The sequence below is a fragment of the Macroventuria anomochaeta genome, assembly GCF_010093625.1.
Source record: "Macroventuria anomochaeta strain CBS 525.71 unplaced genomic scaffold BU25scaffold_6, whole genome shotgun sequence".
Taxonomy (NCBI): Eukaryota; Fungi; Ascomycota; class Dothideomycetes; order Pleosporales; family Didymellaceae; genus Macroventuria; species Macroventuria anomochaeta.
In genome coordinates this window covers 376,114-397,134 of record NW_022985367.1, presented here as the reverse complement: position 1 = coordinate 397,134, position 21,021 = coordinate 376,114, and the positions used below count along the sequence as shown (strand labels likewise).

The 21,021-nt window shown below is 55.3% G+C and overlaps 10 protein-coding genes across 10 annotated transcripts; 5 read left to right on the top strand and 5 right to left on the bottom strand.

Moving 5' to 3' along the window:
* Nucleotides 1–1,210, bottom strand: BU25DRAFT_245688 (uncharacterized protein). The gene has a single exon (XM_033701578.1). The coding sequence runs from the start codon at nt 754–756 to the stop codon at nt 244–246; it is 513 nt and encodes a 170-aa protein (XP_033564897.1). The 5' UTR covers nt 757–1,210; the 3' UTR covers nt 1–243.
* On the top strand, nt 1,211–5,194 carry BU25DRAFT_245704 (Serine/threonine-protein kinase atg1). Its single transcript, XM_033701580.1, has 3 exons — nt 1,211–1,816; nt 1,916–4,544; nt 4,594–5,194. Exons 1-3 carry the CDS (start codon nt 1,664–1,666, stop codon nt 4,737–4,739), a joined length of 2,928 nt encoding a protein of 975 aa, XP_033564896.1. The 5' UTR covers nt 1,211–1,663; the 3' UTR covers nt 4,740–5,194.
* Nucleotides 5,195–5,339: 145 nt separating this feature from the next.
* BU25DRAFT_245628 (MFS general substrate transporter) lies at nt 5,340–7,295 on the top strand. The gene is made up of 2 exons (XM_033701576.1): nt 5,340–5,723; nt 5,804–7,295. The coding sequence occupies exons 1-2, from the start codon at nt 5,544–5,546 to the stop codon at nt 7,172–7,174; spliced, it is 1,551 nt and encodes a 516-aa protein (XP_033564895.1). The 5' UTR covers nt 5,340–5,543; the 3' UTR covers nt 7,175–7,295.
* Nucleotides 7,294–7,515, top strand: BU25DRAFT_407984 (uncharacterized protein). Its single transcript, XM_033705694.1, has one exon. The coding sequence runs from the start codon at nt 7,316–7,318 to the stop codon at nt 7,493–7,495; it is 180 nt and encodes a 59-aa protein (XP_033564894.1). The 5' UTR covers nt 7,294–7,315; the 3' UTR covers nt 7,496–7,515.
* BU25DRAFT_245629 (uncharacterized protein) lies at nt 7,296–7,817 on the top strand. The gene is made up of 2 exons (XM_033701577.1): nt 7,296–7,373; nt 7,496–7,817. Exon 2 carries the CDS (start codon nt 7,538–7,540, stop codon nt 7,739–7,741), a length of 204 nt encoding a protein of 67 aa, XP_033564893.1. The 5' UTR covers nt 7,296–7,373; nt 7,496–7,537; the 3' UTR covers nt 7,742–7,817.
* A 148-nt stretch (nt 7,818–7,965) lies between these two features.
* Nucleotides 7,966–9,809, bottom strand: BU25DRAFT_361784 (peptidyl-prolyl cis-trans isomeras-like protein; the record flags this gene model as incomplete). Its single annotated transcript, XM_033703707.1, has 2 exons — nt 9,678–9,809; nt 7,966–9,629 (listed from the first exon to the last, which is right to left on the bottom strand). Coding segments are annotated over exons 1-2 (1,770 nt in total), but the record flags the coding sequence as incomplete, so codon positions are not given.
* A 210-nt stretch (nt 9,810–10,019) lies between these two features.
* BU25DRAFT_446317 (WD40 repeat-like protein) lies at nt 10,020–11,861 on the bottom strand (the record flags this gene model as incomplete). The annotated part of the gene is made up of 1 exon (XM_033709480.1): nt 10,020–11,861. One exon carries the CDS (start codon nt 11,859–11,861, stop codon nt 10,086–10,088), a length of 1,776 nt encoding a protein of 591 aa, XP_033564891.1. The 3' UTR covers nt 10,020–10,085.
* A 181-nt stretch (nt 11,862–12,042) lies between these two features.
* On the top strand, nt 12,043–13,657 carry BU25DRAFT_407982 (26S protease-like protein regulatory subunit S10b). The gene is made up of 3 exons (XM_033705693.1): nt 12,043–12,448; nt 12,496–13,339; nt 13,390–13,657. The coding sequence occupies exons 1-3, from the start codon at nt 12,238–12,240 to the stop codon at nt 13,508–13,510; spliced, it is 1,176 nt and encodes a 391-aa protein (XP_033564890.1). The 5' UTR covers nt 12,043–12,237; the 3' UTR covers nt 13,511–13,657.
* A 166-nt stretch (nt 13,658–13,823) lies between these two features.
* Nucleotides 13,824–16,698, bottom strand: BU25DRAFT_488856 (uncharacterized protein). Its single transcript, XM_033711378.1, has 2 exons — nt 16,067–16,698; nt 13,824–16,016 (listed from the first exon to the last, which is right to left on the bottom strand). The coding sequence occupies exons 1-2, from the start codon at nt 16,540–16,542 to the stop codon at nt 13,853–13,855; spliced, it is 2,640 nt and encodes an 879-aa protein (XP_033564889.1). The 5' UTR covers nt 16,543–16,698; the 3' UTR covers nt 13,824–13,852.
* Nucleotides 16,699–16,859: 161 nt separating this feature from the next.
* Nucleotides 16,860–20,762, bottom strand: BU25DRAFT_488855 (uncharacterized protein). Its single transcript, XM_033711377.1, has 2 exons — nt 18,275–20,762; nt 16,860–18,222 (listed from the first exon to the last, which is right to left on the bottom strand). Exons 1-2 carry the CDS (start codon nt 20,642–20,644, stop codon nt 16,966–16,968), a joined length of 3,627 nt encoding a protein of 1,208 aa, XP_033564888.1. The 5' UTR covers nt 20,645–20,762; the 3' UTR covers nt 16,860–16,965.
* Between the last annotated feature and the right edge of the window lie 259 nt (nt 20,763–21,021).

The following is a 21,021-nucleotide window of genomic DNA, read 5'->3' as shown; positions in this document are numbered from 1 at the left end:
GCGGCTCTTGTAAGTGATGTTCGACGTGCATACGGATGGTGCACGTGGGGCGGCAGGTCTCACCGAGAACCTAACGCAGGGTTCAATCTACGTCATCGGCTCGACGGCTTGTACCTTGTACCTGCGTGATCAAATATGTCTCTGAAGAAGCATCACTTACAATATATTTGCGGTCGTACCAAGGTCATGTCGCTGCTGTCACTATGGCTTAGCATGAGGCTGAATGAAACACGCCATGACTCCTCAATGCCGACCGCATGCCGATTGGAATGATAAATCGATGAAGAACCAAAGCCTCGTGCGAGTCCCTGGTCGGCTGGCACTGCCATTCGGGTGTTTGAGGCTGTCGCTGGAGTTGCTTTGCTTGGAAATGGATGAAAGTAGCGTCATATGCTGAGTGAAGGCTGTCCATGGTAATTGCGCCATACCGCGACTTAGCGTGAATAGCTGAGAAGGGGACCAGGGCGATCTGAAGTGCTCCACGGTACTCGCTCCTGCATGATAAACGGTATGCATAGACGATGTTGAGGAGGGGTCGAGCGCAGCCGGCAGCCTATCAATGCCGGGCGCAGGCACAGGTGCAGCTTGGACAGTCTTCCCCACGATAAGCATCTGGGGAGCGAAAGGGCAGCGTTGATGCGGTAAACTCTCTGATTGGCCAGGCAGCGTGACGCGCCTCCAAAGAGGACAATCCGCAACGCGGCGAGTCGGCATGGTATGCAGAAACCCATGTTTGCGATCGGCTGCTGCGGTCATAGAGTCACAGTTGCCTGTTTGGAAAGGGCATCGAGGAATGTCAAGCGGCAAGACGTCTTTTTTGGCGTGGCACAAGGCGTGACTGTAGGGCAAACTACGAGCTTAGGCGTCATTCGGACGTCCACCACATGACTTGTCCTGTCTAAACCAGCGGAGACGATAACGCCACGAGACAGCAGCAGTACCGCCAGGACCGCGCAAAAGGGGACGTACTGCGGGGCTGCGCGCTCTGGTGTAAAGGTCAGGTCTGCCGCTGAGCTCGCGGTGGTTCAGAGACGTCAAGTGCATACACAACGCGTGCAGGGCAGCTCCGCTATCAGTTGCGTTATCGCCAGCACTAGCGCGTCCGCCTGGCGTGAATGACTAGGACCGCCATACCCATGCATCACACCTTCGACTGCCTCGCAGCTCCGACCCCCCCTCTCCTCTGAGCCTCCTCTTCTCTCTGACTAACTCGTGTATTCTTCTCCCCCCCCCGTTTCGCCGTTAATACTGCATCAACATCCACAGGTCGACTCATCGCTAGTCCGCCTGCACCTCCGCACCGTTCACCGGACAAGATCCCCAGCCAGTCGCTCGCGGCCGCCTGCAGCCCAGGCACCTCGGAGCCTACGTCGATATCTGTAACACACTACCGCGCAGCTTGCGCACACTCAACAACATTGGGTTGACGGCCTCGCTGTACATCTGGGTGCTCATCCCTGCCCACCGCCTCGCCGCCTAGTACAAGACGCCAGCAACGGCACCGACCACGACGCTCCCCGCTCGACACAGCTCTCCACTGTCGCCGCCAGCCCATGTTTAACGCCCTTACAGCTACTCTGTATCCACACCTCCGTTGGTAGCCGAACAGCTATACACGTTCTGAGAAGGAGCTGGCCCTGGCTGGTTAGCCAGCACCGCCATCATGGCAGCACCAGCATCAAATGCCTACGCCCCTCGTAGGTCGGCAGCGTCGCCGACCTCATCAGGCTCGACAGACCAGGTCATCGGCAAGTTCAAGCGCCTGGAACACATCGGCAAGGGAAGCTTTGCTGAAGTCTACCGAGGAATACACATCGTACGTCACTACCCTGCCTCGCTCCATGTCCCGTCGATGTTGCTTGTCAAGTTGGGTTTTGGTTGATAAAACAATGCTAACATGCTGGTGTTCAAATAGGAGAAGAAAGCTTCCGTAGCCATCAAGTCTGTCAACATGAACAAGCTCAACAAGAAGCTCAAGGACAACCTCGTGTCTGAGATCTCGATCCTCCGAAGCCTTCACCACCCACATATCGTCTCCCTGATCGACTGCCAGGAAACACCATCGCGCATGCACATCATTATGGAGTTCTGTGAACTAGGAGATTTATCAGCATTCATCAAGAAACGGGCGGACCTCACCAACCACCCGCAAACACAGCGCATGATCGAGAAGTACCCAAACCCGCCCGTTGGAGGACTGAACGAAGTCATAGTGAGGCATTTCGCGAAACAGATGGCCAGCGCTCTGGAATTCCTGAGGTCCAAGAACTACATCCACCGTGATCTGAAGCCACAAAACCTCCTGCTAAATCCGTCCTCTTTGTACTACTCACAGAGCGGCACTCTCGAACGCATGCCACTGGCCGCTGACGCAAACTCGCTAATACCTGCCGTTGGAATCGAGACGCTGCCTATGCTCAAGATTGCTGATTTTGGTTTTGCCAGGATTTTACCAACAACCTCGCTGGCTGAAACACTCTGCGGTTCTCCCCTCTACATGGCGCCCGAGATTCTTCGATATGAGAAGTACGACGCGAAGGCCGATTTATGGTCTGTAGGGACTGTGATGTTTGAGATGATGTCTGCACGTCCTCCTTTTAGGGCGAACAACCATGTCGAGCTTCTGCGCAAGATCGAGGAACGCAAGGATCAGATTAGGTTTCCGGAAGGCCTTGTTTCCAGCCGAGCAATGAAGACGCTCATCCGTGCATTGTTGAAGCGCAAGCCTACAGAGCGCATGTCGTACGAAAGCTTCTTCTCAGACCCTGTAATCCGCGACGAAATCCCTGGTCTCGTCGATGAAGATCTCCCGCTGAACATGCAAGCCTCGGAACCAGAACCACCGGTCGAGCAACCTAAGCGAGTCCAGAAAATGCCTGTTGATATGGAGCGCCGCGCTTCAGAAAGCCCGTATTCACGATCGCCTAGAGACAGGACTGGCCTCGCAGGGACACCACCACTCCGTCCCGTCTCACGCGCCAGTCCAAGCAACCTCTCCGGTACACCACCTCGTGTCCCAACAACCCGACGTGCCAGCAACACCCCCATTACACCCATTGAAGAGCATGCACCTGCGCCTGTACGAGAGCAGCGACGTCCGACCCTTCCCAATGCGATGACGGCACCGGCACGCCCTCCAATGGTACAGGACCCATCAATGGCTATTGGGCATCGTCGTCGCTTCTCAAAAGATGACCCTCCTCCGGTGTCGTCAGGGCTGAAGCAGCGTCTTGAGCGCGAGTGCTTGCCACAGAAGACAGAGACCGGCGCTATGAGGGATGCGGCAGAGCGAGCTGCGCAGGACACGGCCCTAGACGAAGGCTTTGTTTTCGTGGAGAAGCGTCGTGTAGAGATCGATGCCCTTGCTGATGAGATTGCTGCAAGTCCACAGACTCAAAGGGACCGTATGGTCACTCGAGACGGTGCGCTGCGACGAAGGGCTACTACTCAAGGATCGCCAACGTCCACCACCGGCGCAACTGTCCCTTCAAGAGCAATCTCTATCCAACAGAAGATACCAGCTGTCATCCAGCGACCTGGTTCCTACGAGCGACGTCGACAGTATCGTCCCAGCTTTGAAAGTGCCACTTCTGCACTCTCGAAAGCCATGAACATGGTGAACATTCGAGGTCTCGGCCTTTCGCCGCCAATGATGAAGGGCATCTCACCACCTCAGGGCTACGCTGCATTCCCTGTATATCCCACCGCACAGAGCAGCCTTTTGCTTGTTGGCGACAGTGGCAAGACGACAGCCAAGGACGAAGATGCCACCTCCGTAAAGAAGATCGAAGAGCTTGCTCAACTGAGCCACGTCATCTATGGCTTCGCAGAAGTCAAGTACAAGCAGCTGGTACCCGTTGCACCGAGCGATCAGGGACTCGGAGTCGGTCCCACTGGAGTTGCCAGGAAGCCTAGCAGCGATGTAATCGAGGATGACGACGAGGACGATGAGTTGACTCCGGAGACGATCCTGATCATCTCTGAAGAGGCCTTGGTTCTGTACGTCAAGTCGCTTGCCATGCTCAACAAGGCTATGGATGTGGCGGGTAGTTACTGGAACCGACAGCGTCGTGGCAGTTCATCAGCCGAAGCAATGAGTCGCGCGGCCGCAAACTCAGAGCGTCTGAACCGAGTTGTGTCCTGGACTCGAGACAGGTTCAACGAATGCTGCATCAAATCTGAGATCGTGGCTCGCAAGCTCAAGCAGGCACAACAGCAGCTACCAGAGGATCATCCAAGCCACCCACAGAATCTGACAGGTGCTTCAGGCTCTGCAACCACTGTTGGCTCAGCTGAGAACATCCTCCTGACCACCGGCGTTACGGCCGAGAAGTTGATGTACGACCGAGCACTCGAGATGAGCAGGACGGCTGCTGTGAACGAGCTTGTCAGCGCAGATCTGCCGGGTTGCGCTCTCAACTATTGGACCGCCATCCTCATGCTCGAAGCAATTCTGGAGGAGGAAGACGAGTCGTCCAGTCGTAAGCTCGAGGGCGAAGAGATTAATGGACTCGAATCTGAGGACCGTCAGTCAATTCAAAAGCGTAAGTTTACTTATACTAATGATGACGAATACACACTAACGTTTGGCAGTCCTCGAGCAGATGAGGGCCCGACACCGAGCACTGAAGAAAAAGCTGGAAATCCAGAAAGCACAGAAGCGCAATTCGATTACAAGCGCGCCATCGCCTTATCCTGCCAGCCGCAGTTCGCCATCGTCTCAGGGCACTGCACGATAGCTGTTTCTCGAACGAAACACTGCATCAGATCGACACAACAACATAAGCGGATTAGCAGCACCGCATTGATTGGCGTTTTTTTTTTCGGGTTCATGGGGGCGTTATGGCTACAGCGCCCCTCACTCACATACCGTTTGTTCTGATTTAATGATTTTGGCTAGTGTTTACCTACGGTGTTCTGCGGCGCACACGCAGCATACATCAGCATAGATACCAGGTTGCGAACCTTGCATTTCTCATCATACGGCGTTTACTTTTCGGCGGGGTTGGGTATGGATAGTCGCAAAGGATGCGAGCATAGGACGGCACAGACATGACCAGCATGGAGAAGATGAGTGAGCACCTAGAATGGACCACAAGGAGCGATTGGATGAGCAGGGGAGGAAACCTCATACCTAGTGGACTACAGCATCGAAATTGAAAAACAAATCATATCGCTATCACAATAGCCTGACATACACAGCCTTTTCGCCTTAAGTTCAGCCTCACTAGTGCATTTCCTGGTTCATGGTGTAGCCGCCTGCTTTGGGCAAGGACAAGGGTCCGGCCCACCTGTGACCCCCAGATCGACCCGTGTGGGCCACTCACTCTACTACAAGCCTGAAAGTTCCCGCGCTTCCGAGGACCTCCAGCCCAAGCCCAACAATCGCTCTTTCCTCGTCTGACGCCTTCGTCCGTTAGGTAAATCGTCCTTTCCCGTACAACACCTACACGCCCTCACAATGCGCTCTTAATGTATAGTTGAACCACCCAGGGCTGGCCGCGACGAAGTTTGGTCCGTTCTAGACGTTCTCCACAATAAACATGGGCCTTGGGATCTTGGAGGATCGACACTTGGAGCATGTCCCTGGGACGGCCTTCGTGCTCGATGGCGACAGGAAAAGAGAGGTCGCGCAAGATGCAGCGCGAAGTCATCTGAAGTACGACAAGACGGGCAAGATACTGCTCGTTCCGCAGCCTTCAGACGATCCTAATGATCCACTTGTAAGTCGCGACTTGGGCCTCAGCCTTACCCGACATCCACTAAGGTACGACTGTGAAGGCATGTATACTGATGTTGACAGAACTGGCCACTATGGAAACGTGACCTCATCATAGTAATCCTCTCCCTCCTCTCCGTCATCGCAGCAACCCTGTCCCCCCTCCTCGCCGCCAACACCGTGTCGCTAGCCATCATCTTCGAGCGCTCCCTCACTGACATGGCCCTTTTGACTGGGTACCACCTCCTCGGCGTTGGCATCGCAGGATTACTCTTCGTACCCAGCGCACGCATATGGGGAAAGCGACACCTCTACATCCTCGGCGCCGTCATTGTCATCTTCAGTTGCGTATGGGGCGGCGCAACGGGACCGCACTACGCTTCCTTCCTATGGGCACGCATCTTCCAGGGCGTGGGACTTGCGCCGTTCGAAGCGCTCGTCAATGCGTCAGTGGGCGATTTGTATCATGTGCATGAGCGCGGACTGCGCATGGCGCTTTCCAACCTTGCGCTGTTCGGCGGTGCGTTCTTGACACCGGTGTTCGTGGGACTGATAGCAGATCGCATTGGGTACGAGTGGACATTCTACTTCGTTGCTATCTTCGCTGCTGTACTGCTGCCTCTAGTCATATTCTTCTGCCCAGAGACGACGTACAAGCGCGACGCGCGCTTCGACATCGACACCATGGGCAACCTCGTGATTCAGCCCGGCTATGAACTAAAAGACGTTCGCAACAACGGAACGACCTCAATCTCCACCTCCGACGAAACCGAAAGAGGCGGCGTCCTAAAAGAAGGCCACGAAACCTTCGTCCAACCCAGCACCATACCGTCTCCACCACCGCCCAAAGCCACCTTCCTCCAATCCCTCGCCCCCTTCAACGGCCGCAAAACAGACGAGCACTACATCCACCTCCTCTTCCGGCCCTTCCCTTTATTCTTCCACCCAGGCATCCTCTGGGCATGTCTAATCCAAGGCGTAATGATCGGTTTCACGGTGCTCATCGGGGTCACGCTCGCTGCTATTTTCCTGGGCCCGCCGCTCTGGTTCGGCGAGCTCGAGACTGGATACATGTACACGGGGGCCTTTATCGGGGCGATCCTGGGCTTTGCGTTGTGTGGGCTGATAAGCGATTCGAGCGCGAAGCTGCTGACGAGGTGGAACAACGGGGTTTATGAGCCCGAATTTCGGATGGTGCTTGTGTTGCCGCAGATGGTGTTGGGGGGTGCGGGGTTGTATGGGTTTGGGTGGACTACTAACGAGCCGTTGAAGTATGGATGGCTCTGGCCTGACTTCTTCTTCGCTTTGGTGGTTATGGGCATGGTGTGTGGGGCGGTGGCGAGTGCGCTGTATATCGTCGATGCTCATCGTAAGTCTCAACTCCTTCGATATGGCTGCGTGGAACGGAGTGCAAGGGAGTTTGACGGGGTGGGAAAGAATTGTGCAATGAGTTGAGAAAGCGGTTTTGGCTAACAGTCCACAGGCGACATGTCCGTCGAAGGCTTCACCTGCCTCCTCGTCTTCAAGAACCTGTTCTCCTTCGGCCTAACCTTCAAGGGCTTCGACTGGCTCGTGCAAGCCGACAGCACAAAGAAGATGTTCATCGCGCTCGGCTCGGTACAGATTGCTATCTGCGCGCTTACAATCCCGCTATGTAAGTTCCACTCTCTTCGCCTCTCAGCTCTTGGCCTTACTTCTTTGTATTTGGATCGGCGGCCTGGTTCATTGGGAGGATTGCTTAGGATGAGTGTAGAGATCAGAGCTAACAACGATTAGATATCCTTGGCAAGAAGAACAGGAGTTTCTTCCACAGACACAATGTCTTCTTCAAAGCAACAGACTGGATTGCAAATTGCACGCTTCGGATTTTTGCACGCGGCAGCGAGGCTTTGGGATGATCAATTCTCCCCAAAGAACGCTCCAGCCCTCTTCGTACATGGGCTCGACAAGTTCAAGGTCATATACTATGGTTCTTTTTCCGAGTATATCCAGGGCTCTTTCCCGTGCTGTCGGTGCCGTTGATCGAACTGCTCTTTCTACCTTCGGCTTATGAGATGCTGATGCTTATGATCTTGATATCCTCCTCCGGTTTTTCCTTGTAGCATTTCGCGTTTTCGATTTTGTGCACAACGTCCATGCCCTGCACCGCTCGGCCGAAAATGGTATGTTTGCCATCAAGCCAGGGCTACACTGTTGTCAGCAAACATGCCACCCCCTCTCCATATCCGCCAAGAATCTTCACTTACAGCTTTCTCCGTCGTGATAAAAAACTGACTCGCATTCGTGCCCGGCCCCGCATTCGCCATGCTCAACGTATACGGCTTGTCGTGCTTAAGCACAGATATCTCATCCGCAAAGTCCTTGCCCCAGATGGACTCGCCGCCTGTGCCGTCGCCCAGCGGATCGCCCGTCTGGATCATGAATTTGCGGATCACGCGGTGGAAGATCACGTCGTTGTAGTACCCGTTCCGGCTATGGGTGACGAAATTCTCGACAGCCCTGGGCGCTGCGTCGGGGAAGAGGCGGAGTGTGATATCGCCGTAGGTGGTGTGCAGGACCGCTGTGGTGCCGGTCGCTGCTTGTCTCTCGTCTTCCTTCTTGGTTCGTGCGTTGTCGCGAGGCTTCTCATTCTGCACATCGCGGTCTTTGGACGTGTTGGTGTCGTTCGTGTACATGTAGAACCGCACTTTCCCGCTCCCCGTGCTGACCAGCATCGCATCTCTCGCCTCCGCTTCCTGCAGCAGCGGGTTCTCAGAGGCCGCCATTTCGACGGTCGTCACGCGCTTTTTGTCCGGCTGGCCTTGGTACAGGGACAACCACAGCGACCGCAAAGGCTCTTCGCGCCCGTACAGTTTGACGAGTTTGTTGGTTAGCGTGTTGAGGACTTTGATGCCGTACATGGAGCCGTAGAGGATGAAGTTGCCTGTCTCGTCGAAGATGACGTTTTGTCGGGCGCGTAGTTGAGGCGTGTCGAGGTCCCGCTCAATGCCTAGGCGGCGCCCGAATTCGATGTCTTCGAGTGCTTGCACGGCGGTGCCGGCTTGTTGCATGGAGGTGATTGTTTCGATGGACTCGTCGTATGTGCGGTGCAGTTTGGCCGTTGGGAAGTCGAAGATGCGGATTTTGCGGTCGGGGAAGGAGAGGGTTGCGAATTGGTGGCCTGTGGGCGAGATGGTCAGGGTAGAGGGGACGCATTTTGCTTTTTTGAAGTCGAAGAGGCTGGTTGAGGATTTCATCGAGAAGACGTTGTCGGGTTTGGAGAAGTTGCCGGAGGGTTGCCAGTACTCTACCATGCCGCCCTGGTCTACGCTGACCACGCAGTCGTATGCGTTGTTGTATGCCATGAGGCTCACGGGGGCTCGGTGTATGCTCTTCAGAGTGTGTAGTGGCTCCAGGTTCTCGCCTCGACCGTCGTATATCCGGATCCAAGCGTTGTCTTCTGCGCTCACAGCGAGCTGTGGAAAGCTTGCGCCGCGACCGTGGACCCAGCATACCGCCTGAGGACTGTAATCCAGGCTCAACATAGCTAGCAGATCGAATGTGACAACGTCGAAGATCTTGACTGTTTTATCTGACCCAGCAGTCGCGAAACTGCGTCCGTCTGCGCTGACATTGACGGACCGTATCTCGCCAGTATGCGCCTTGAACTCTTTCACGAACTCGATTCCTCCGTAATCTTTCTTCCAGAACTTGACGACGCCATCTATGGAGCTTGTTATGAGGAAGTCGGTGTATGGCGTGAAGACGGTGAAGCACAGTTGGTCGCGGTGCATCAGCGACTTGGAGTAGCGTGGGGCGGCGGGCAGGGCAGCAATGTAAAGCTTCTCATACGGGAGCTTGCGCTTCTTCTTCTTGGGCGCGGACGAGGGGAGCGCAGGGCCAAAGTCGTCATCGTCCGAGGAAGAGTCGTCTACACATGTCAGGCAATATGCGCGTGAGCTTCAAAGGACATGCATACCGTCAGTTGCTTGCGCGGCAGGCTCCTTCATATCCTGATCTTCTGCCTCCATTTCAGCGCGAGAGCGCTTTGTTTTGCTAGGCGACTCTGATCCGTTGGAAGCCATGGCTGCGCAGGTGGCGTTGTGTGGTGATTGTTGGTAACAAGGCACTCTTGCGGCGCGCAAAAGTTGAAGTTCGTCAGAGGCCGCCGGAGCTGGCGCGCTCTCACGTGTCACTCTCAACATATCGAGGTACGACGGTCGGAGCAGATTTTCTTTGACTATGCTGCCTGAGCCTACAGGAATTAGATGTGCGTCAAGAAGCCTCAATCGCACCAGAGAAGAAGTGAGTGAGGTATCAGAACAGATGTCGGAATGGTATTGGTATCTAGATGCAAGACTCCGCTCCAATGCAAGTATGTCGCTTTTCACTCCACGTCTTCTTCCTCGTCGTCCGCGGCATCCTTGTGGAGAGCCTTCCTCGGCACCTCGAAAACATAGATACCGTTCTTGACCTTCCCTGACATCCATCTGGCTAGCCTGGGCTCCTTGCCAACCGCAGCTACTACACACAGGCCCTCCTTGCCCCTGTCTCCTCTCTCTTGCACCGACAGACCGTTCACTATGCCGCGGATGAGGATGCCATTTTCACCCTCCTCTTCTGGGACTCGGCCAATCTTCCCTACTGGCTCGATGGTGCGCTTCTCGGGACCGACTCGCCATGCTCGTATCCAGCCATCCCAGCTCGCTGTGAGGATGAGATCGGCGTACGGCACGGTTGCAAGCGCGGTGACATATCTTGGTAAACGGGGTCCTTTCTTCCCTGAGGTCGCGGCATCGTCGTTTGCGGACATCGCCTCAGCGGGCAGAGCTGGGTCTCGACCATGAGTGAGGGGGTAGGTGAAAAGCGGCTTCTTCCTTTGGACGGACCATAGCGACAATGAGCCACTATCGGATGCTGTTACGAAGAGGCTGGCATCGAGAAGAGCCACGCAGTCGATAGAGCCTTCTGCGTAGGCGATCGGTGTGTCGTCGTCGTCGTCGTCGTCGTCGTCGTCACCGTTGACTTGCCTGTCCTCAGCCTTCTCGTCAAGATATGAGACGTCCTTGCCAAAACGGCCCTTGCGCAGCTTGTCCAGACCCTTCTGTCTTGCTGTGCCACCGCCATGAAACACCAGCTGGTTCTCTTCAACGACTTTCCACAGTCGTGCCGTGCGATCGCGTGCGCCAACACTAACGCATGTTTCTTGGTTCATCTCGACTCCTCCTGCAATGCCAATGACCGCGTCCTGGTGTCCTACCAGCGTCTCAATGTATGCAGACTCGGGCGCGCTCCAGACGATGACAGCCCGGTCCGCTCCCCCAGAGAAGAGCTGCTCGGTCCCCCTCCTGAACGACAGCGACAGGACAGCATCTCGATGCCGCGTGAACAGCTTGCGCGGAGTGAGCGTTTCGGCGTCCCAGATGATCAGGCGTGCGTGCTTGTCGCCAGTGGCCAGATATTTGCCAGAGTCGGAGACAGCGATAGAGACGATCTCGCCCGTGTGGCCCAGGTAGTCCCTGTCGCCCTTCTTGTTCTTGTCGCCCTTTCTCCAGAAGAGCCTTCTGGGTGTCCGTCGCGGCGTGATATTTGAGGAGCGCCCCGGGTCTGCAGCGTACGACTTTGGGTCTGCGATGTCCCACTTCTCGACGACCAGGTCCTTGCTGATTGTCCATGCGTGCGGTAACCTGACGGCGCATCCCGTGATAGCTTTCTGCAGCCCAGACTTTCCAAACACGTGAGACGCCTCCTCGAAATCGAGCTTTTCTGCAATCTTGCGGTAGATCTTGCCCTTCGTCTCTGCAACGTCCTCCTTCAGCCGCTCTGCGATCAGGTCCTTGTCGATCTGCGCGGCATCGAAGCCCACCTCTTCCTCTACCTCGCCGCGGATGTTGTCGAGGTAGCGCTGTGCCAGCCGCAGACGCTTCTCCGCCGCCGTCTCGCTCTCGTCGTCTGAAGTCTCAGACTCATCGTCGGTCGCGTCGAAGACGTTGGCGCGCTCGCCGTCTGAGCTTTCGCTTTCGGTGATGGAGTCCTCGCGCTCAGCGCGGGCGGGGGCTCTCGACTGCGATGCAGCGGGTGCTCGCTTCCGGGGGACGGTCGAGCTGGCGTCGGGCCGCTTCCGCTTGCGCTGCGAGCCAGGCGCGGTGAAGAACGAGGACATGGCGGTGGCTGTGAAGGAACGGCGAAGCTTGTGCTTTCCAACCCTTTTGGAGAGTGCAATCGGCACCATTTTTTTTCGAACGCCGACCGCCGACATACATGCCAAGCACTACGTCGCGCTAGGCCAGTGCGCCCTGCCTCAGAGCTCCAGCGGCCGTGTGAGCGAGAAGCTTCCGAAGCCAGAACACCATCTCGACGCACACACCAGCCTCTCGCCCAGGTACCCGCATCCACGACCCTGTCCGCACACAGTCTGCTGCTGGCACGTGTATTCGCTTGGCAGGCAAACGCAGTGTTTACGCGACATCACCGCCTGGAGCTCGCCTCTCGGACCGCCTCCGCCCTCCGCCACCCCTTCACATCACCACGCCGTCACCATGAGCAGCGATCCGGAGCGCGAGCACGCCCTCGAGGGCTACAAGGGCAAGCTGCTGGAGTCGCGAGAGTGGGAGGCAAAGCTCAAGAACCTGCGGTTGGAGATCAAGGGCCTGCAGCACGACTTCGACGTTTCAGAGGACAACATCAAGGCGCTCCAGAGCGTGGGCCAGATAATAGGAGAGGTCCTCAAGCAGCTGGACGAGGAGAGATGTACGTCTGCGTCTACAATGCCCAGAGCGGGATACTGATGGTCGCAGTCATTGTCAAGGCATCGTCAGGGCCCCGCTACGTCGTGGGATGTCGGTCCAAGGTCGACAAGGTCAAGCTGAAGCAGGGAACACGAGTCGCCCTCGACATGACCACGCTCACCATCATGCGAATGCTGCCCCGCGAAGTGGACCCCCTCGTCTACAACATGTCCCTGGAGGACCCCGGCCAGGTCAGCTTCGGCGGTATCGGTGGTCTGAACGAGCAGATTCGCGAACTGCGAGAGGTCATCGAGTTGCCGCTAAAGAACCCCGAGCTGTTCCTGAGAGTGGGCATCAAGCCGCCAAAGGGCGTCCTGCTCTATGGGCCGCCTGGCACCGGAAAGACGCTGTTGGCGCGAGCTGTGGCGAGCAGCTTGGAGACAAACTTCCTCAAGGTCGTCTCGTCAGCCATCGTCGACAAGTACATCGGAGAGTCGGCGCGTCTCATCCGTGAGATGTTCGGCTACGCAAAGGAGCACGAGCCCTGCATCATCTTCATGGACGAGATTGACGCTATCGGTGGACGACGTTTCTCGGAAGGCACATCGGCAGATCGCGAGATCCAGCGTACACTGATGGAGCTGCTGAACCAGCTGGACGGTTTCGACTACCTCGGACAGACCAAGATCATCATGGCAACAAACCGGCCAGACACACTCGACCCTGCCCTGCTGCGTGCCGGGCGTCTCGACCGCAAGATCGAGATCTCGCTGCCCAACGAGGTCGGCCGTCTCGAGATCCTGAAGATCCACTCGGCTAGCGTGCAAACAGACGGCGAGATCGACTTCGAAAGCATTGTCAAGATGAGCGACGGCTTCAACGGTGCCGATCTGCGAAACGTTGTCACAGAAGCGTGAGTCCTTCCAACATGCATACTTGGGGATTTTACTGACATGATTCCAGCGGTCTCTTCGCCATCAAGGACTACCGAGACTCAATCAACCAGGACGACTTCAACAAGGCCGTGCGCAAGATGGCAGAGTCGAAGAAGCTGGAGGGCAAGCTGGACTACCAGAAGTTGTAGACGAAGGGAGCGTATAAGAGCCTATTGCTGGCTTCGCATGATAGCATGAGCATGAGCATCAGCATGATCTTCATGTACGATAATACGACACGTTGGTAGCAGATCAATGAACACTCTGCATCCACACACATTCCACACACATTCCACACACATTCCACACATTCCACACATTCCACACATTCCACACATTCCACACACTCCACACAGTATACAACAAACAACCGCAATGCATTCAAAATCAACTCTACCCAGGATATCATTCTCCACAAACCCAACAAAACAACCCGCCCTCACATCTCCCAACCCCCAATCGCCACAAACCATCATCTCCTAACACCCCCTTCACACCGTCTCAGGCAGCTCAAGCACCGGCGGCTTCTTCCCCCACCGCACCGCCTGCACATAATACTCCAGCAGCGCATCCACCTCCGACCTGTTCTTCCCATACTCGGCTCTCACCTTCTCCAGCCCCCTTCCACTCCCCTTCTCCTTGCTACCCAGCCACATCGCCTCGCCGCCAACACCGATCCTCTTCCGCATCGCAGCGCTGTAGTCCATGGCATGCCGTACCGCTTTCCTGTCAGCGTCCTTGGCCTTTACAGCCACGTATGACTGTAAGTTCAGGAATACGGCGAGGTCGAGACTCGTTGTCAGCGGTATGCCGGGAAACGATGGTAAGTCGGAGCTGACGACCACGGGCGCGGAGGGGTAGGAGCTTGTTGGTCGTTTGCTGCTTGCTAGACTCGAGCTGCTCGAACTCGTCGGGGATTGCGTGTGGTGCGCTAGCGCGGTGTCCAGTGCGCTGGACACGTATGTAATGTGCACTTTGCCGTCCTGAGCTGTCAAGGCGAGAGAGCACTCGATGCAGCGCGCCAGCTGGGCCCAGATGCTCATTGTCCCGCTTGTGGATGGCGATGTGAGGGTTTTAAGGCAAGTGAGGTGCGAGGCCGACCATGCGGATGTTGTGTTGAAGTCGTTGACCAGGAGCTTTCCCTTCTGTGCGGGCGAGGAGAGGAAGCAAGTCCGTATAGAGCGGTGGGAGTATGTTACTTTCAGACTCTCTGGACTGTCGATGGAAGGGGTGAGTTGGTCTGGTGCTGAAGTGTCGAAGATGGAGAACAAGTTGCGGCATTTGTAGGTCAGGATTTGTCGCATATCGTCTATCCTCTGCGCCACCTCAGCAGTCTTCAGGGGGTGCCGACCGGCTGCTACACTGCTCTTTTCGTCACTGGAGAGTGCGAAGGAGAGAGGCAGGAGGCTTGGGTAGCCGTGTGCTTCGATCAGGACGCTGATCTTCCACGCCTGTTCGAGGTCTGTGGGCTCGAAGTTGGACATGATGTGTGAGAGGAGCTCGTCGAGATCTGATGGCAACATTTCTGCGCGGTTTTGAAGGGTTGTGAAGTTATCGTTGCCTGTGAGTTCTTGCAGCAGGAACTTGGTTGCGAGGATACCCCAGAGGAAGATCCCGCATGAGGTCTCGGATAGCATGGAGACAATGTCCATTTCCTCTGGCACGACGGTGTTGCCGCGTAGTTTTGCGAGAGACTCGTCTTGGCCGAAGTTGTGAAGGATATACGCGTGCACATCGTTTGTTGTGTAGTCGTCGACCCATAGTCTCGGGCGCTTTTCGAATGCTTCTTGGAAGGCTGGGGAGGGGCGACTTGATACGAGGATTTTGACGTTTTCCTTTTTGCTAGCGTTGATGAGAGGAGGGATTACGTCGACCAGATCTCCCGCTTCATCGATTTCGTCAAGGCCGTCAATCATAAAGAGGAACTTTTTGCTTGTATCTGAGATCATGAGTTCGAATGCGCAGCGTAGTTCGGTGTAGGAGAGGGAGTCGAGGCCGCCGCCGTAGGAGCGGAACTGCTCCCATCGGTCTGCAAAGAGGTATTGTATGATCCCCAAGTCCTGCTCTAGAGGCCCATAGATCATGTCTTGCAGAGACTCGTACAGTAACGAACGTAGTAGTCCAAGTCCAGATTTTTGCAGCTCGGTCCCGCTGTTCCAGAAAAAGAATCCAGATGTGATACCTGGTGCATGTCCGGACCATGCCTCCAGGTAGTCGAAAATCCGATCATTCCGGAACAGATTCTTCATCAGTGTCGTCTTGCCCGCACCAGGTCTTCCTGTAATCCAAAATAGACTCTCTCCCCTCTGATTCCCCAGCCACTCGAGCACACCCCCTTCAGCAGTTTGCTGTTCATCAAACGCCCACTCCAGCGTACCCTCGTGCGGCGTAGCAATGGAATGCAACCGATCATCCAGTTCTTCAAAGGCCAATATCTCAAAAACCTGATCGCAGAAATGCGCCTCGTTCGCCGCGGCAATCAGCTGGTCAACCTGCTTCGAGAACTCTTCAACATTCTTCTTGCTCTTCGGTTTCCACTCATTAGCATGCACAGCATCCAGTGATTCATTCTGCCACTTCTCCCAGTGCGGCATACGCGGTCCTTCCTCGCTGAACACAGGGAGTCCTGTTTCAGCGGACTGATCGAGATACTGTCTAGCAAGCCGTCAGCCCCTTTCCCCATTTTCCTCGTCGATGATACCAACCTCAGCGCAAGCAAGAGCGCAACATCAACCTCTTTCCTCACAGCCCTCAATTTCTTCTTCAACCCCGTAACATCCCTTTCTTTCCAGACCCCATTACACAGCGCTTCACGCGCGGTGCCCCATCTCGGATCGCCAAAACTGCCTTTCGCCTGCGTCTGCAGCAGCGCATCGACCAGCGGGCCCGTCAGTTCCTTCGTCTCCTCGCTGATCTTGAGAAGCTGTTGCGCCGGCTCACTCAGCTTGCTTTTACTCCCATCGCTGAGTTTCTTGAGTTCAGAATGATCAATCGCATCCGTCAGGCGGTACAAATTATCCACAATCCTCTGCAGCACCTGCGCATTCTCTACCACAGGGGTGGATTCAGAATCGCTGGGTTGAAATATTTGGTTCTGCTTCTGCAGGCACTTGATGGAAAAGTCGAGGATCTGGAGAATCGCAGACGCGAGCCCAACGGCCGGAATGGGTCGGTGGGTCATGGTGTTGGCGAGTCCACCATCAAAACGTGACGTTGCAAAAACAAAAAGAACAAATGGCAGCAACGAACACCTCCTGCGCCGCTATGATTGAAGGAGGTGAGGCTTGTACTCGAATCTAAGCGAATCGCTCTCCGTCTCACGTTTAGCGCAAGTCTGTTGTCCGAACACAGTATTGAAACTTGGCGCACAGTCGCTATTTTGAGCAGGTGGGGGTCTGATCGTTGACTGACGCGTTCCATGGCCGCAGCAGGGAAAGGGGTCCTTACGAACTCAAGGATCACATGGTGTTCGAAACTGCAAAAGTTGACAAAAGACTTCAAGTGGGTAGGAATGGTATTTGACACCTAAGCTATACACGCTAATCACACTTCCCATCACATAAAGAATATATCAACACCGAGCTACACACCAATACAACGATTACTACATCGTCTGCCCCTCAAAGTACGGCCTAAACCTAGGCTCGTTCTCGAGTCGACACTGCTGAACAGCCTCGTAACATGACATGAGCAGCGTGGGGAACTTGGTAGTCCAGTACCTCAGGTATCCATGAGGCAAAGGACCGACCTTAGCCTTCACGTTCTCATCCATGTCCTCGTAGTGGTTCTTCTTGTTCCTTAGAGCACGAAGAAGATCCAGTATTCGATCTCCGGTGTACTTGCGCTGCTTGCCCAGTGAGTTGATGAAGGCGGTATCAAGCTTCGCAAGGAAGTTCATCCTTTTGTCCAGGATCTCCTCGGCCCAGTCTTCGAGGATAGACAGGTGCGGGGAAGGTGGGTCTCGTGGCTCACGTTCCCAGTGATCTGAACAGTCGCAAAGGAAGTTCAGGCGTTTCTCTGACGACCAGAAGAATGGATGGTTCATGACCTGGAGAGCGGTAGGACGATCCTCAGGGCGTGTCTTCAACATCCACTGAATGAGCCAGTAAGGCTCCTCAGAGTCGTCGCCCAAGCGAAGCCCCTCAAGATTTGCCTTCTCCTTCTTGATGTTGTACTCACGCATTTGCATCCAGCCTTCTTCATCATCAAAGGGATGACAACCGTTGGTGAGTACGTAGTAGAACACACAGCCTAGGGAAAATATGTCCACAGCTCGCTTGACACCTTGCGCGACAGGGTCTGTGGAGGTAGAAGAGTCGCGAGAATAGCCAGTTGAGCTGCCTCTGTCTACATCCCTAGGCTGCGAAATCAATTCAGGGGCCTTCCAGCCAACCGTACCCGCATTGCCAGTAGTGCCAATGAGGGTGCTGACGTTGTCTGGCAATGTCTTACAGAGTCCGAAGTCAGATATCACCAGACGTGGTCCTTTATTTTGGGTTCGTTGCGGGTACGCGATCAGGATGTTCTGAGGCTTGATATCGCGGTGGATGATTCTCAAACTGTGGAGATGATTGAGACCATTGGCGAGCTGGTACAGGGCGCGTTGTACATCCCTGTTGATCTCGTTTACCAGGCGTCGCTGAGAATCAGTGAGATCCTCGCCAGGCCTGCCATCTCTGAACAGGTCGAAGAGACTGGCTTGACACATTTCGACGGCGATGTACAAGAAGTTCTCGTCCTTCTCGTCGTCGAAGTAGCGAATGACATTCGGATGTAGATCACTCTCTTGAAGGAGTTTGACTTCCTGCTCAGCCAGCCCAAAATATTGAGGAAGCATTCGCTTGATGGCAACGTCACGTTCCTAAGCAATTGTTTAGTCAATATTGCAACAATGTAAATGTCCAAACACTTACGTTCCATTTCCCCTCGAATACGAAGGTGCCGCCACTACCGTTGCCTAGGAGCTTGTCTTGATCGATGGTAAGCTTTCCAATCCTTTTCATGTTGGAGACGTCCTGCATGTCATCGCCGTTTATGGTGACCTCATCAGGATGTAGGGTTGTTGCAGGATCGAGTTGTTTGGCAGCGTCAACGATCCGGTCGATATCGTCCTCTTCCTTTTGCTGATTCTTGTTGAGCTTGCGCCCACCTCGCTTTCCTCTGTGCGTCTTCTTCTTCTTTGTCGGGGTAGCAAGGGCGGCACTGGAACCCTGCGTGGCGCCTTCGGTGTTGCTGGTGGCAGTAGCCTTTTCACTTGGGACCGGTGTGGCTTCATCCGAGTCACCCTCCATTGGAGACGATTGTTCAATAGTGGTGGTCCTCGAAAGGGGCTCAAGGTCTGCCTCTTCGTCTTCTGGAATATCGAAAGTCACCACCTTCTTCTCCTTGACCTCTTGAGTAAGGGGAACCTCGACTGCAACCTCTTGGACCGGCTCTGATAGGGTAACAACTTCAGCAATAGGCTCTTCAGCAGCTAGCACCTTCACTGCCTTGCTCTCTGGCTCAGCTTCTGGCATCACTTCTGGCTTGGCTTCAGCTTGAATTTCAGGTTGTACTTTAGGCTTGATCTCGACCAGGCTGTCTGCCCTGATTTCTGGCTCTGAGACAGTAGAGGCAGAAACCGAGATAGGCGCCTCTTTAGCCTTACGAGGCTCAGCCGACTTGACAAAGAAGCTCTTGAGCGCGTCCAGCTGTGGAGGATATTTCATGACTGACACGGTACCAGCCATGACCAGAAAGCACAGCAGGATGGTGTAGACGGCGGCCGCTCGTGTCTCAATCATCGTCTCAGCGCGAGGCGGAGGATCGATCATTGGCCTCTCCATAGGTGATGTCTCTGGCGGTCGAGAGATGGGCTGACCTTCTTCTGCATGATAGGCAGTAGGGGCCGCAATTGCTAAGTATCTTGACGGAGTCTCAAGCTTGTGATCCAGCTCGTGCACTCCTACCAAGCTCTTCTGGTCAGGGAGGGAGTGAGGGCCATCCCAGTCGAGCAGGTCCTTGGGCTTGTAACAGGAGGCCTTCGGGGCACCATCTGTCACAACAGGATAGTTCTGCTCCGATAACGCGTACCAAGCTCCAGTTTCAGTTGTGTTCAACCATACATGCTTGGCCATCTCTTCTAACCGGGCCTTCCCAGCTGGCTGAGGAAGTAGGATCAGGGCAGGCTCCGGTGAGTCGTCGTTTGTGGGCCGGGCAACATCGAACACTCGTGCTACAGGATAAGGTAGCTCCTGCCTAAAGAGAGGCCTATCACGAGACTTTCCGAGTCGATTGTGGTCAAGGGCAATTACTTCTCCATTGAACCTGCTGTAAATGTATTGGTTGTCCATAGTAGCTGAGTACTGCATCTGCAGATCACGGTCGCGGTTGTTCGGCGCCCACTCTGCATACTTGATGGTGCAGATATGCTCGTTCGTCTGCTTGTTGTGGATGCTGATCGTGTATTGCGTCTGTCCCAGATTGATGGATCCTGAGCACTCGCGCTCTTGCGGGTGAAAGTAGTCTCTGCCTTTAGGTGCACAACTCTCATCGTCAACTGAATACGTTCCGCTCGGACTGAAACTCTTCTTGATCTTGCCTGATGCGGCCTCGACGACGAGCATGAACGTAGACTTCTCGACATTGTAGACTACCGGAAGCGCAGGGTCTTCGCTGGAGTATGGAGCCAAGTTGGCGAGTTGTTTGACAGTCATGCCGAGCCTGTGGAGTGCTGGGTAGGGGCCGGGCGTCAGGAAATAGAGAGCTCCATCTTCCTTAGGTTCTACGATCCAGACAAAAGGCTGGTCTTGAAGCTTTCCGGTACCGCCGGAGGCATTGTAGATGGTCTCGAGCATGGGCTGCCCGGTCAGCTCCCATATCTCCTCTCCTGTGTATCGATCTCGTGCGTGGATGCGGCCATCGACGGTCGCCAAGAGAACAAAGTCCTCAACTTCCCAGTCCTGCAAGGAACGCGCACTCGGTGCAAGGGCATCTGTGGCTGCGTTGATGGCAGAGGGGGCTCTGACAGCGGAGACCGCTGGAGCAGAGGAGACATGTGTTGCTAGGGCGCTCTCGTCCTGGGCGAGCACGGGGGAGTTCGGTCGACGTCTGGCGACATGTCCCGCACTCTCCTGTGAGTGTGTGGATTTCCCGTGATTTGGGGGGATGGTGTGTGCAAGCACACTGCGGGCTGGCTGTTGCTGCTGCTGAGCAACTGCGAGGATGGACGGTCCAAGGATGACGATTGCGAGGAGCGTCGTAAGCGTGAGGCCAGCACCCGGCGGCCGGCGCGGGCGTGGCATGGTGAGTGGGCGTCGTCTACGATGCGAGCGGTGATGCCTAGGGCAGGCTGTGGCGGTGGAGGTGATGGGGCATCGATGAGCGAGGGATGGGATGACAAAAGACGATGGCCGAATTTCGAAACCTCGATATTAAGGCGGGCGGGGGAGCTGAACGTGCGACGTGCGCCTCTCTCGGAGCGGAGCGTTCGAGGCTTGGGCCGCTGGGGGCTAAGCGGGAGCCCTGGTTTCCCAGATTTAGATCCCCGCGGCGCTAGGAAGGTTGTAAGGCTGAGAGTTGCCCGCGGGCTGTAAAGATAGTGGGTTGACAGTAGAGGTCGTGTTGACTGCTTCAAGGGTTGGCACAAACGGAGGGCTCGTGGGCTTTGGTTCTTTGTGTG